We start from the raw sequence: 15,497 nt of genomic DNA, 5'->3' as shown, positions 1-15,497 counted from the left end.
TCTCAGCACCTTCTTCGACAAAGACATCCCAGCTACAAACAAAATAGTGATCAACATGAGCATGTACAGGATATTAGAAAGCACAAATACGTCACTTTCTTATTTGACAATTGATGCATCATAAACGTGAATTTCCCATTTCACTAGCTACTATGCATAGCATTTAGACAATTCTATTGATGTTGAATGCCACATTAATAAACGCCAAATGATCTACTGACAATCAACTACGAGAGCCAGCAGGCAACTGTACAAAATGCCAGGTCGAAAGCGGGATAACTGGTAATCTGACAATCAAGTGTTTATTTTCCCTTAAGAGTATCAAACAGTTTAATAATTCAGGATATACATTAAAATGCAACTGAAAGTAAACCCGTAGAGCATAAAAGCCAGATACAAGAAAACAAACTAGATTTACATCCAAGCTCTCAATGAATGGTACTCAATGGCGGAAAAGCTTGAAATACAGGATAATAATGATTGCCAGGATAAGGGCTCCAATTACAGAGCCCATAATCCACTTGTTTCGGCTAATCCTTCTAGACATAGAAGTCAAGACCTTCTTGCTCTTGTCAATGGCATCATCCACACCATGAAGCTGTAAAAAAACGAAGACAATTAAACATAGCCACTCGGGTAGCTACACTAACCAGAACTGTTGAAGCTGCTCGAATAGAGGGCGAGGAGAAAAGTAAAGGGCTAACAGAACCAGAATTAAAGTATAAAAGTTATTCCAAATAAAGTATAACTAAAAACACAAAATATATTACGCTAAACAAAGGTCCCATACCCTATTATGTGAATTTAGCAGTGATTCACGCTGTTGTTGCAACTCCCCAAGGATTGAGACACCAAGGTCTTCAGTCTCCAGGGCAGCCCTCCGGCTCTCCCTGATTCTGTCACTTGACTGATCTAGCCTCTCTGTTGTCATTGCTAAGCGTTCCCTATGATTTGCAGAAGCCTGTGAAAAGTAGGGCTGTTAACGAGTGAAAGAAATCCACCCAAGAAATGCAAATATAATTCAACTAGCCACATACTTCGACTAAGACAATATGTTTTGTCTACCATCTATTTCTTGAAAATCGACCAAACAAACATTAGCAGCCTTGTCTTTAGCCATGCTGCACATCAAATGCTTCAACTATGTTTGCATAAGAAAGAGAAGGAATTGAACTGGTAAGCAGGTAATATACACTGAACCTTTTCTATGCTTGGCAACATGGAATTTCATCGTTTAGTGATGGGGCTTGACCAACAATGATCACTAACCATATGAAGTAAAACCAATAGATGGGGATATCAATGTAAGTCAACCTAAGTAAATAAATCCTCTTAGATATTGATTTGACCGGCTCTGATATCAACAACCAAGTATGACCACTACATATAGAACCACGTCTAGCTTCTCAACTAGAAAGTTGGGTACAGTGGATGCTAATATATCAATCAAGTCAAAGTCATATAACTTCGAGACTACTGCCACATAGTTGGGCATCACCACACAACTTGTCTATGGCAAATGCTAATACATCATTCAAGTCAAATTATATGAGAGCATGTATGACATAGTGAAATCCATGAAAATAATAACAAGAAGAAAAAAAGGAGAAAAGGGATGTTTTACTATACATACTGCATGTGGATCCATCATTCCAGACTCTAAATCATGGGCAGCTTGATTAGCACCAGTCAAGGCTAGTTTATTAACTTCTTTCTTCAGTTTATTCAAATCTGATTTGTATTCCCTTAGTTTCGCAAGTAGTGCTGCTTTTAAACTCGGCTGCAAACTTCTTGCCTCAAGATCCATTTTCCGTATCTAAGCGCAGACCAGCATTCATCATCAGTTCTAAAAAAGGAATTTTTTTCCAGAGGAATAAAACCTAAAATTCAATGACTTACCAACACATCTGCATCATCCAATCCCACTTTAAGTTCGGATGTCTGTTGCTTTTTCGGCTCTGCTTATTGAAGTTGCAAAGTAATAATAATCATCCGTTAGATAGTGGTAACAGAAAACATTTAACAACTTGCGAAAGCCTTAACACAAAAAAAGGAAATTAGAAGCTTGTTTGGTTGTTTATTCAAGCAGTATAAACTAAATAAATTAGGGAAACTACACACTACCATACATAAAATCATGATTTGTATAAAGACAATCAATCAATCAAACAATCTCAATCCCACACTAGTTGGCTAGCTATATGAATCATCATTTTTTCTTCCACTTTGTACAGGCCCATTTTATTTCAATGTTGGTGAATTATTTGTCTGTTAAGGCAAATAAGGGTTCTCCAAACCTAAGTATTCTTAAATCTCACGCTTATCTCTACACTAAAATACAAAGCTCAAACCAGACCTAAAAGATTCTTGGCGAACATTAGAAGCATAACAAATTTATATAGATAAAAATGCAGAATTTATATAAAGAAAATCAATCAAAGAACTCCCTCTTAGCTGGGGTCGGCTACAAGGGCAGATCTAGCTAACAACCTATGACCTTCATCCAAACTCAGTAGCTTTCAGCTCGGATCCTGTAGATGTGCTAAATTCATTAAATAAGTACAAATAATAGATTTCGAATCCAATAAACCAATGGGCTGTGGTAGAATACCAACTCGAACCAATAATGTTCAAATCCTAGATTCGTCTCTGGTCGGCTATATGAATCATATTCCGCTCTATATGGGCTTATTTCAATTATACTGGAAAATGGTTTCACTTTTAAAGCAAATTAGGAGTTCTCCAAAACTAAAGCTTCTCTAAATCTCACAGTTAACCATTTTTTCTAAGAGGAATTATTGTAGCAGTAAAGTGAATCTCACACTTATCCCTACACTAAAATAAAATTCTTTCACCAGTCTCAAATGAATGATGTAAGAGCACATAAACTAAGTCTTAGTCCTAACTATAATTGATATCGCCTATTAGCTAAGTCCGCATAAATCCCGAGAACTGATAATTCCGCATTGATCCCCAAAATTCATATTTACTCCATTCCATTTTATGTGAACTTTTCGCTTTTCGAGATTCAAACTATGTGAAGTTTAATCAACATTTTAAAATGCATTTTTTTATCATATTGACATGAGAAGAATTGCAAGTTATAGTACTTTTCATAGAGTTTTTGAATATCTAAATTTTAACTTTAAAATATCGAGTTAATCTAATTCAATTTAGCTTCAAAGATTAGTCAAATTGACTCTCCAAATATGAAAAAGGTTCACATAAACTAAAACTTGGAATAAGAAAAAATTCAAGTGAATAAGTTACCTCCATCAGGCAAAAGAGCAGCAGAACTGCATTTGTGAGACAAACTGACAGAGAGTTCACAGTACTGCCTCTCATATCCCTCAAAAACTTCACTCATCTTCCCTAAAAAATCTCCACTCAAATCATAAATTCAACCTGTAAACAAAGACAAATCAAATCAAAGGATTGAATCAAGTTCAAAATTCAACTCAAACTTCATAATTTAGTACTAGCTACAACACTTCCAATTCACAAACCCTAGATTCTTGAAAAACCCAAACAGAAAGAAACAAAAACACAATCGATCCACAATATACAAGCAAGTAGATACGTGTATATGTATAGACTAAATATACACAGTAATGAAAGCGTACTACGTACGTAATGATCGCAGAAGGAGATGTACGTTGAGTCACCGACGAGTTAAGACTGAGTTGACTCGGATCAGAGCTCTGTTAGGAGAAAATGAATTTTCATAGAAATGGTTGTTACACTCTCTCTCTCTCTCTCTCTCTCTCTCTCTCTCTCTCTCTCTCACACACACACACACACACAGAAGTTTTTTCTTTTTTCCTGAAAAGTCCTCCAGCTTTGGAAAAACGATGAGATTATAAGTTAATTTAAACTCTTTTACTTATTGTGTAGTGTATACCCAGTCTACAATTTATATGACAGTAGCAGCTAGACACGTAATGCAGTGTAATTGGACTTGTCATCCATTATATTTGTTGTCATAAAAAAATTAAAGTAATTTTTAGAAATCAGTTTCATAGATATTATCTTATTAATGTCAGTATTAAAATTTAAAGAAATTTAAACCTGTGTAAAATAATTTTGTTATTTGAATAAGATTGTTATTTTGAGAAAAATGCACATGTATTTCTTCATTGTTTTGTACTTGTAGAAAGTCGCATTCTTTTCATTAAAATTATAAATTACAATAACAACAACAAATCCAGTATAATTTCACAAGTGAGATCTGGGGAGGGTAGTGTGTACACAGAACTTAACCCTACCTTGTGAAGATAGAGAGATTGTTTCCAATAAACCCTGTGCTCAAGGAGATTAAAAATTTAATTTGAAAGTGTTACGCATAGAATGAATGAGATAAATCCAAATGGAACAACATGATATAGAAGATGATTACCAACTTGCCGTTAGAGCTTTGATCTAGTGGTAAGGGGCCATCTCATTATCCATCGAGGTATAAATCGTGTGTCACTGATCCTCAACAATTTCTTGATAATCAAAAAAAAAATGTAAAAACTAAACTAAAATGTTGCTGACAAGATCATGGATTGGTAAATTTTGACTTGTAAAGAACTCAAGTATTGTAGGATGAAAAAACTAATTAATATATAAAATATCCAAATTTTGGTAATTCTAGGTTCTAGCTAGCAATCACAAAAAGTGAATATGCAGAATTCTCTTAAGCTTTTGCTCCGATGCCAATGCATCTTCTGGCAATAAGTCAATCAGACGCAAGTTAAAGCTTGTTTGGACGATTGTTACGTATCATTTCATAATGTATCGTACCGTACTGCATTGTACTATATCGTTTGATAAATACAATGTTTGGATAGATTGTATCATTTGTCATTATTTCATGATATCTCGCACCAACAATAAGAAGAATAAACTTGCAATATTATAAAGAAAAATTATGATACAGGGTAAAAATATTATATAAAAATGTAGGGTAAATGATAAAATAAAATTATTTAATAATAATGAAGGGTGAGATTGAGAGAAAAAGACAAGGTAACGACGCGACCACACCAAATCGGTTGTTACATAAAGTGGCACATTTTCTCGCTATGTAATGACGGATTTAACGATTTGATACAATAAAATTTAAGTAACAATCAAAACAAACATCGTATTTAAAGTAACAATACGATACAATACAATGGGTAACAACAATCCAAACAAGTTGTTAGGAGTTAGGACCTTTGACTCCCAACATTGTAATAAACACAGCAAACATAGCAAAATTTTCATTCTTCTTCAAATTGTGCAGAGAAAAGTAGTTGCTTTGGAAACAAGAACCAGACCACAAGATGATGCTAAAATACTAGTGAAACAAAAGAAAGTAAAGGGATGAGAAAGGGATAGCTCAATATTAAGCAATCTCCATCACCAGAAGGTCGAAGGTTCGAGTCACACTGATCAAAAGTGGAAAACGACTACTATATTAATTACAGCAAAGCCTGAAAGAGAAAATACAAAAACCACTTTGCCACTCATCACCAGAGGTTCTTAACAAACTTAGTACTGAAACTTTTTAGCAAAAACACTCTCCATGACCAACATTACACAAATGGTCACGTGTCAAACAGTGGACATTTCAAATTTTCATGTGACGAAGCTGCACAAGTCTAATACAATGACAGGGTAAAAACTAGGTTAGAACTCTACATTCTGTACAATATGCTCAATCTAATACAATATCTGCGATAGATCATGTTAAATTCCTCAAGGAGAAAGTGAGCAGATATTCATTTCTATGTATTCTATATCAGGGCAAAAATATGCAAATCCTTTGCCTCACATACTGCAAATTTGGACACAAATCATCTAACAGACTTAAAGATAAGCTTCAGTACTATCTCAACTCGGACCAGTTTCATCATATGCACTTCTACCTATGTCTGTCTGGTCAGAGTCTAAGTGTCCTGGCTCATTATCAGGGAACACCTCAGATTGCAGAGAAGGAACGATATTATTCACGTGCAACCATGTCAGCTCCCACAAGCTATCTCCACCGAGAGCACCCCTCTGAACAAGTACCCCCTTAGATTTCATTACAACCAAGGTGTTCTTAAGAAGTTCAGGGACTAGCTCCTGAAGCTTTTCACTTTTCTTACCTCTAAGCTTCACCTTCATGTATTTCTCCATCCGGTTGAGGACTCCAAGCCAGAGTTTACAGAAGGTGGTCAATTGAGATAGCTCGTGAAGCAATTGTAAAAACACCTTAGTTAAAAGCTTCAAGGCAAGAACAAGCGTCTCTTCCATGTTTCGATAATCTTTCTGTGATGTGAGCTCAATCAAGTCGTCCAGCATTGTGAAAATGACAATATCAAAGCACTGCAACCAGAGACCATGTGGAAGGTAAATTTCATCTACTCCTGTCAAACACATTTGTAGGGATGAAAGAGCATGATTCCTAACTTCTCTCTGATCCAGACAAACTTTCCTTAGACCCTGTACAAGCCTCAGCCACATTTCCCCTATATCCTGAGATAGCTTCAAAGCTTCTGCCTCCGCCATCGCTTCCCTGGCATCTTTGGACCAGCGTGCTAAACAAGCAACAGAACCTGCCATAAGATGCACCGCACAAGCAGGTCTATCAGCTGGTCCAGTACGGGATTCTGCAAAATTTCTTGCTGCATCAATGCAAAGAACATAATTAGCTGGAGACAAATGGGCTCCCTCAGACATGATGAAACATAGGGCATCAAATCCTGGTTCCGAAGCTTCTGTATGTCGAGCTGTAAAAGAAAGTAATTGAGTAATATTTCGCCATCCCATTTGAGATCGGATATGTGGAGCATTTGCTTTAACCAGCCGACTCACTTCCTGCGTAATTTGTTCGCAGTATGCATCAGCTACCCGGGCATCAAGCTTGAGAACAAGATGTAGTGACTTTAGAAGTTCATCTGCGAAGTTCTCTTTATAAGGAAGAAGTCTCTGGCAGATGCGCAGTAGTCCAAAAACAGCTTTCTCAATTAGAGCACAAGGCATTATTGTTGAGTGTACAATATTAGCACTATGTTCATAAACTCCCTGCCAAAGAAGTTCTATTCTATCTCTATTGTTCAAGGTGATTGCAATCAGCAATTCCAAGCAGAACACTGCGGTATCTTCATCCTCGGGGGAACTACTGCCCTTCTGAGGTCTCCCTGCAGCCCATATGAGGGCCCTTGCCAACTGCAACAAAGAATCAGCTAGGAGAAACTTACTTCCTGTGAAGATGGTATCAATATGGCATTTCTGAATTGTCTGCAGTGTGCGCTGATGAGCCGCAAGTTGTTGCTCAGTAGGTTGAGACCTAGGCTCTTCCGTATCTAGAGATAGGAGTTGACTAAACCGGCCCATAAGTCCTGAAGATCTTCTGGGAGTACCTAGGGATTGCATATGAGCAGCAGACGATGAATTTGTGAGGGGTTTCCCATGTCCTGGATCAGAACAAGCCTCTGAATCATCAGCCGCATCACTGGCCACACGAGCAGGAAGAAGGCCAAGCTTGTGCAGTCTTAAGATGCAATCCAAGATATTTCTCCAGCCAGTACGGATAAAATCACCATATTCGTTTGCTATATTGAAAACTGTAACAGTTGCCATCCTTGCTTTTGCATCATCGCCAAAGGCTAAAACAGGTTCCTCCACCATTGAGGGATTCAAGAGAGTTGTGAACTTACATAGAGATACTACTAGATCATCCAAAACATCTTCAAGATGATGGCAAGCTGAAATCTTTGCAACAGCCAAGAAACCATCTATACAAGTTTGGTAGACATCCTCATGTTCAGCATGATCAAACACCACAGAGATAGCAGCAATAGTAGGGCCCGACATTATAGCAAACATATCATGGTCAAGGTAGGCTTTAGAATCACACATGATGTATGGAGATGTTTTTTTAGATTTGTGCATCAAATCAATCCAACGGCTTGGGTTCATTTCAGCAAAACCAGCACCTTGCTCTGGTGTTGTCCGGATCTCATTGTTGCAGATTGAATGGTACAATTCAGATAGAAATTCACGAGGAAGATCATTACCTCCATTAATGTGCCGATTATTACGGATGAAATCCTCCTCTGTCATCTTCTTCTTTACCTGAACATTGTGCTGGTCAGTGTTGAGCATTATTATAGAATACGATAACAACAGAGCAGCATCTTTATTAGCTAGAATCTGCGGAGATTGCTCATAGTATCTCTCTGAAAATGCCTCAAGCACCCTTGCTATCTTTTGAGATTCCCCAGGCAATCGGAAAGTTTCCAAAAAAAGCCTCAATGCGGTATCTAGGTTCATGTCTTGGAAATCAAATGTTCCAGCAAACTCATGAAGCACCTGGACACAAAATTCATCATGATTTCCAAGAAAATCCCCAACAAGATTCTTATCTAGCCCAGCTGTGAACCTAAAAAAGCAAGCCACACTCTGTGGATCAAGTTTTTCCGGCAATAGATGTGTTCCTTGAAGAAACTCCAGCCCTTTCTTTGGGTCCCTATTAAAGTGATCAGCTCCAATCATTAACCTTCTCTTGATGTACTTCCGTCGACGTACGAATGGTACCCAATGATCAGGATCACTATAGTTCTCACACTTAACCATCCAGAATGGAGTATACTCCTCTAGATTTATTGGAGTATATTCCGAATCATAGGATCCATTGCCTATCCTCTCAGCCATTCCCTGGATTACAGCAATCAGACCATCCAAAGCAAGAATGTGCATGGCAGACAACGGAGAGTTCACCGGAAATGCACTCTTAGATAATAAATTCGCAAGGTCTTCAAAAATGTTACTGCAGGTGATATCGCAATCTAAATTTGCATACATTTCTACCATGAAGGATTTTTGTCTGCAAAAGTCAACAAGAGCCTCCATTGCTACTTCCTGCTGCTGGTATGAAGCCCCATAACGACTTTGTGCAAGTCTCAAGACCACACAGGAAAAGAAAGCCTCAAGCTGTAGTTTTAGTTCAGTACGCAAGTGCTGATACAGATTTAGAACAATACTGCAGACCATTGAAAGAATCAATGGACTCAATGACAAACCAAACTGCATTAGATTACGGAATAATTCATCCTGGACTAAACTCAACAATCTGGGGTGACTGCAAATAGCAGGGCCTCCCAGTTCAATGGCTGAGTTAATCAAACCAAGGGCAAATAGAGGAACATCTTCATCAAATGCCATAGTATTTGCTCTAGGACCCATCCCTACATGTTCGACAACATTCAACAAAGAGCACAAGAAGTGAAATATCTCGACCATGCATGGGACACCATATGGCTCTGTCATCAAATGTAGGTCATAAGGAATGTTATCCTTCCCGTTATCACCCATGACTATGCCTTCATCTGTGCTAAGCAGACCTGTGGAAACAGAAGAAGTGAAACCTCCAGAAGGTGGTAGGCTATCATATTCGGAGGTACCAGTACCATTTCCCAACTTGCTACTGAAACTGTACTCGTTATCATTAGCAGCAACCTACGTAAAAAGAAATTAACATATAATGCTCCAAACACATTTGGGTAAAAGAATAAGAAGAAAAAGCAAAAGATTAATTCACAGGAAATACTCGATCAAATCTGGATTGCTGAGCAAAAAGGAGATAACATATAATGCACTGTATTCATGCCTACTTAAACCAGTTGAACATATTTAAACAGCACCTCATTGAGTCAAGATCCTAATTTTAGCGCTAACATATTTATGGTACCTGCATAGCAACCCTACTAACTTCAATTATCCTACTACACAGCCCACCCCTGGGCGGAAAAAAAAGAGATGCATGTGCAGACAAAATGAAAAGGTAAAGTAAGCTCGAAGGATGAACTTAGTCAACAGAAAAGAAAAGCTCCCATTTTCTTTGCTCATCTGATGATGCCCATGAGGCAAGATTGGTCGATGAGAAGATTCTTTTTTTAGTTCGGGCCAGCTTGCATGCACTTTGACTTATCCAATGGGTAACTTACTACATTCCAAAAGCACATGTACTGGATAAACCTATCCGCTAAGGCTGCACCAGAGCATTGAGTGTTTTAGCTAAAATCCAAACCTGGGATCTCCGGACTGTTACTCCTATTCCTTAACTACTCAATCTCCCCCTCGGAAATGGTTCATGGGAAAAATGTTAACACTACTAAATTATAATATGTTTCGCATTTCTTATTGATTTTGAGGTCCAAGGACAGAAGATTGTGGAAACTTTGTTAGATTGACTTCAATAGCTGGGAAAAATAATGTTAGAGACTCCAGCAAAGGATAGCTTTCAGAGATTAAAAAGAATGTGCACCTGTACCTCGCTTTTGGTAGAACTGTGCCGTCTAACTATGGAATGTTGCATGTTGTCAACTTCTGGAAGGTGCGCAAAAATACATCTCACGAGTTCATGCATGGTGTGACGTGCTATCCGCTGTAAGAGCTCACTTTTTGTTCCAGCTTGATGAACTACTCTGAAGCATGTGTTGACGATGGTGCAAACATGCTGATTACTCAACACAACCGATGCTTTACTTCTCATGCAGGCCAAAAGAACTTTAAGTATCTTCATCAATACAACTTCTTCTGATGCAGGATCTGTCACCTCAAATCTGCAACTAGTCACAGCATCGACAACAGAGTGCATTGCATCTTCAATATTGACAGTATTAATATCAAAAATATTGAGGGTCAAAATCTTGAAAACAGAAGACAATGCAACACTAGTGATTGGTGCCCCAGTTTCATCAGACCGAATAACATCCAGAAATGGCTGGAGATATAAGGCTGAACTGATGGCTTGCCCTGAATGCTGCCATGAAAATAGCTGCTTACGCAAAGTCTTAAGAGACTGGATTAGAGAGTGTTCTAGCTGATCATCTCCTGAAGCATAACGACCACCCCACCTCACGTTTCTTCTCATGACTGCTAAAACAGCACTTACTTCAGAATTAATCATACAAGCTATAGCAGTTTTGTTGGAAGAAGTCGTCTCACAATCTTCTGGTTCTTCTTCAATTGCTTTGATACTAGATTGTAGCCTTAAGCGCCCCATTTCGGAAAAATAATAAACTGGATTGTGTTCTGGCTCTGTAATCGCGAACGTTCTTCACGGGGGTTGTTCTAGAAGGCAGTCAAATCATACCCCTCGTGGTCTGTAAAGCACAACAGTAAAATTGAATGTTGTTATATTACATATTTGTTAACTTCTCTGAATGAGGACTGAGGTACCAAATGCATTCTGAATAATTTTGCAACATAAATGCCATGTAATTTTCAGAGTTCTCAAAGGTAGAGGCATAGAAAAAGGCCAAGGTCTGCTTTTATACTATCTTTAATTGCAGGAGATAAAACAATAATAACGGTGAAGAAATCCGATCCCTTTCAATCTTAAAGTTATTTGATTAAAAGATTGAAACATAGCAACATGATACACCACAGCATAATTTATGGATATCATTGTAACTACATCTTAGTCCCATATTTGTTTTACTGCCGCCACCACACCACATTTTCCCTCACTCTGCTTGCATTCTATCCTCGTGCCAAATATTATGCAGCAAAAGAGCACTGGTACTACCACAATTTACATCCTGCTACTCTCAATTATGGCACCAAACAACAGGGAGCTTGGATTAGTAAAAGGAATTGTCCCTCTGGAAGGTGGAGAGGATGAAGATATACCATCTTATGGTGCTGCCAGATTCCAGATGTAAAGCTGAAATATGCTAATATAATGTGATTAATTAATAAGAGAGTCATCAAGACTCAAAGATACAATGCCTAATCTGGTCGTTGCCCATTTGCCTTTCCGAAAGACTGCTTTTGCAAAAAGGATAATTAAGTTGATGCCCATGCATAGAAGCAGAAAACTTTCTGCCCTCTAAATCCAGGATGTAAGCATAACATTATATTGCAAGTCCATTTACCTATTTTGCTGGCTGCTATCACAAGTAGGAATTTTCTACAGTGAGGCAACAAGATTCCTAAACGACGGACTACTCACCTACATTACAAGGACTGGATCGTGAATTTGATTCTGGGTATGAATCTGGCATTGGTATATCCACTTATCAGTAGGTAATTATTACGTTTTGAACAATCTATTCAAAGTAGCACGCCCATGTCATTCCCATTTGACACTGGTACATCTAGGCAAATGGTAATTCCATGTTACACATCTACTCATTATGCAGTGTATTTCTTCATCCCCCTAATTAGATATCACATTGTTTGCCAAAAAAAAGAAAAGTAACACAAATAAACATTTGAATTACTTCCACACCTTCCCTTGGTCAGAAAAACTCACAAAGAGAAAAGAAAAATGAAAAAGGTTCTACTCATTATGCAGTGTATTTCTTCATCACCCTAATTAGATATCACATTGTTTGCCAAAAAAAGAAAAGTAACACAAATAAACATTTGAATTACTTCCACACCTTCCCTTGGTCAGAAAAACTCACAAAGTGAAAAGAAAAACGAAAAAAGGGTACTACAGTCCCACAAATGTTCCATGAACTACCACAACTAACTAGAACAAGTAAGACTCCTGAAAATCAATTGACATTCTTTTGGAAAATAAAATAAAGAAGAAGACGTGCACAACGAGGAAGAACAATGATTCATTCAGCAGTGTGGTCCTTAACGAAGTCAATCATCACAAGTGAAGGGGCATACCCAGAGGCGATCCAGGATTTGAACTTTATGGGTTTGAATTCGAAATTCTACCACAGCACATTTGATTTACTGGGTTAAAAATCTATTATTTATACTTATCAAACAAATTTTAGAACCCATATACAGGGTCTGAGCCAAAGTTACGGGGTAGGATTATGTACACTAAAAACCCTCAATCTTCAACTCTTAACTAGATGGAAATAACATCTTAAACTTAAGATCAACAACTAAAATGTTGGAGATCCAAACCATTAGGTGTAACACCAAAAAAGATCAAATTATCCAAAATTGATGACTACAAACAACTCAACAACTCTAAGCATTTTATTCTTCTCTGTGAATAAAATAGATACAAATTATACACAAAAACTATATTCACAATGTTCTATCGAGAATTGAATCAAAAGAAATATATTAGTAAAAATGTGAACAATTGAATTATAGGAAGTAAAGCAGAGAGAAAGCAAGTAAGATCAAGTGAAAAATGCTTTACCTCAGTTTGGATCTATAGCTGAAGATGACTAGAGAGACCCCCGAGAGAGTGACGAAGAAAATCCAGCAAAAAAAAATAAAAAAATGAGAAGACTAGTGAGAGAAAATGGAGTTTTTCCGTGAAGAGAAAATCTCGTATTCCTTCGTAATTTTGACTTCATATTCTAAGCTCTATAATTAAACGGTAAAAAGTATTTATATCAAGTTAAGTATTTATAAATTAAATTTTTTTTAAAAAAAAAAGTTCTTGATTTAATATATATGCACGGATATTATAAAAAAAAGGCTTCGTACTATCAATTATTTTGACCAATTATAAAAGATTGCTTTCCATGTTTTTAAGATTGCCAATCTACTAATTTTTGTATAAAGAATTATGTGCTTAACGAGCTGCAAGTGCTGCAATATAAACTAAACAGTTAGAAATAGTAGGATAATATTGCCCAGATAATTCATTTGTAATGTTGTGTTTATTGGGTTTCTATATTCATATGCAACAACTAAACTTTCATACATGTAATTCCATCTAGTCGGACAAGGTTTAGGAACCTTTCTTTCTCTAAGGCTAAATTCATCACATTTTTTAAAATATTCTCTAAGTCTACTTCGACGGTTTGAATAAAAAAGTTAAGAGCCATTTTAACCTTTTCAATTTTCACATTTAAAATTTTCATACCATCACCGACGATTAAATGGTAAATATGACAAATACATCTAACATGGAAAAAATTACTAAATGCAGGATTTAGTGTAGTTGTAAGCAAGTCTATAGCATTAGTGTTACTAGAAGCATTATCCATTGAAACTGACATTATTTTATTTCTAATGCAAAAATATCTACAAATATATGCAACTATGTTAGCAATAAACTTACCTGTGTAACGTGAATTAATTATTCTATAAGCAATAATGCGCTTTTGCATTTTTCATTCCTCATCAATCCAATGATTGGTTATAGTAAGATGATCACAGTCATTACCACTTCTACCAATATCAGTAGTAATAGCAATGCGACAATCTATATGAGTAAATAAATAGCACAAATATTGTTCATATTCATGTTTATATTTATAAATATCGCTTTTTACGGTTGCGCGAGGCCATCTTTTATAAGTAGGATTAAAAACTCTTCTAATATAATGCACAAAGTGAGGGTTAGAAGGAAAACTATAGGGTAAGCACATAACAGTAACCATTTTTGTCAATTCTTCACGATCTTTATTTGGATCGTAATATAAAATGTCATCGGTAATAGTATTAATTCCCGGTTGAACTAGATTTGACCCAGTACTAGGGTTAACCTCATTACCTACACTTGTCCCCTCTTGCGCAGCTTTCATTTGAAGATATCTAGCTTTATCTCTAGGATGTATCTTTATGTGTCTAGTCAAAGTACCCGTACCGCTACGGTCTCCAGTATATTTATGCGCCATCAAAACCCTACAAGTTTTACATTTAGCCTTATTTTGAGCTCTTAGTTGAGTAAAAAAGTGTCAAACAAGAGATGTTTAGGCTGTCTAGAAAGTTGTCTATTAAAAGTAGGAGGTACTACAAAAGGGTCAGGCGGGGCATCATTTGGATTATTATCAGTTGGGTTAACAACAAGGCTAGTAGGTGTATCATCCAAATCTGGTTGTGTTTCATCTAAATCATCATTTACATCGATAGTTTGATTACCATAAAGAGCATTCATAACTTCATCATATATTTGTTGACCTGGTGCAATATCATGGCAAAATTGACTATCGAAAAATTGAAAACAAGGGTTATCACTATCAGGAATAGCAGGTGGAGGAGGACGGATAACAGGTCTGGGTGGGGGAGCCGGGGGAGGAGTAGTAGCTTGGCGACTAGTCGTTGGGCCCGTTTGGCCCGATTGAACCGGCCTAGGCCCACTTGGCGGTCCCGGGCTAAACGGTCCTAGTCTCGGTCTCAACCTGGAGGACCGGCCCACAATGGGCTCCAAGGACCGTTTGAATCGGCCCGTTTGCCCCGTGGTCTCGCGGTCTCGGGCTGGGCCCGGCCCACAATATAGCCTTATGTAATACTGCAAATTCTTTTGCACAATGATGACATAAAACTTACACTCTTCTTTTTCTTTTCTCTTTTTTCTAAATTGACTGCTCCTTCTGTTTGCAGAACCATAAAGATGTTTATCCATAGGCAATAATAACATGTTTGGCCAAGCTGCAAAAATCAACTTATTTTGAGAAGTATTTTTTCTCAAAAGTACTTTTGGTGAGAAGAAGTTTGTGTTTTGCTAATTCATTTGAAAAATACTTTTGAGATGTAATTAGTATTTAGCCAAGCTTTTAAAAACTGCTTTCTATGTGTATTTTTCTTAAAAGTATTTTTGGATAGAA

General features: G+C 37.1%; 2 protein-coding genes across 4 annotated transcripts; both read right to left on the bottom strand.

The window, feature by feature from the left end:
* Window positions 1-283: 283 nt before the first annotated feature.
* Window positions 284-3,838, bottom strand: LOC107771740 (vesicle transport v-SNARE 12-like). Of its 2 annotated transcripts, XM_016591182.2 has the most exons (6): window positions 3,631-3,838; window positions 3,271-3,405; window positions 1,900-1,958; window positions 1,634-1,816; window positions 791-961; window positions 284-598 (listed from the first exon to the last, which is right to left on the bottom strand). In XM_016591182.2, the coding sequence occupies exons 2-6, from the start codon at window positions 3,365-3,367 to the stop codon at window positions 443-445; spliced, it is 666 nt and encodes a 221-aa protein (XP_016446668.1). In that variant the 5' UTR covers window positions 3,368-3,405; window positions 3,631-3,838; the 3' UTR covers window positions 284-442.
* A 1,587-nt stretch (window positions 3,839-5,425) lies between these two features.
* Window positions 5,426-13,300, bottom strand: LOC107771739 (ARF guanine-nucleotide exchange factor GNOM-like). 2 transcript variants are annotated; one of them, XM_075240548.1, is made up of 3 exons: window positions 13,136-13,300; window positions 10,286-11,120; window positions 5,426-9,471 (listed from the first exon to the last, which is right to left on the bottom strand). In XM_075240548.1, the coding sequence occupies exons 2-3, from the start codon at window positions 11,018-11,020 to the stop codon at window positions 5,860-5,862; spliced, it is 4,347 nt and encodes a 1,448-aa protein (XP_075096649.1). In that variant the 5' UTR covers window positions 11,021-11,120; window positions 13,136-13,300; the 3' UTR covers window positions 5,426-5,859. The 2 variants fall into 2 exon arrangements, with proteins under 2 accessions (XP_075096649.1, XP_075096648.1); XM_075240547.1 differs by having other exon boundaries at window positions 10,280-11,120; window positions 13,136-13,281.
* Window positions 13,301-15,497: the final 2,197 nt, after the last annotated feature.

Source organism: Nicotiana tabacum, chromosome 20, assembly GCF_000715075.1.
Source record: "Nicotiana tabacum cultivar K326 chromosome 20, ASM71507v2, whole genome shotgun sequence".
Lineage (NCBI taxonomy): Eukaryota > Viridiplantae > Streptophyta > Magnoliopsida > Solanales > Solanaceae > Nicotiana > Nicotiana tabacum.
This window is presented reverse-complemented; position numbering and strand designations above follow the sequence as displayed.

Coding starts and splice junctions, on each gene's coding strand:
- LOC107771740 (XM_016591182.2), bottom strand. CDS start 3,367: ATGAGTGAAGTTTTTGAGGGATATGAGAGGCAGTACTGTGAACTCTCT. Junction 1,817..1,899: donor TGGATGATGCAGATGTGTTG/GTAAGTCATTGA, acceptor GTCTGCGCTTAG/ATACGGAAAATGGATCTTGA. Junction 599..790: donor TGCTAAATTCACATAATAGG/GTATGGGACCTT, acceptor GTTTTTTTACAG/CTTCATGGTGTGGATGATGC.
- LOC107771739 (XM_075240547.1), bottom strand. CDS start 11,020: ATGGGGCGCTTAAGGCTACAATCTAGTATCAAAGCAATTGAAGAAGAA. Junction 9,472..10,279: donor CTACCAAAAGCGAGGTACAG/GTGCACATTCTT, acceptor CTTTTTACGTAG/GTTGCTGCTAATGATAACGA.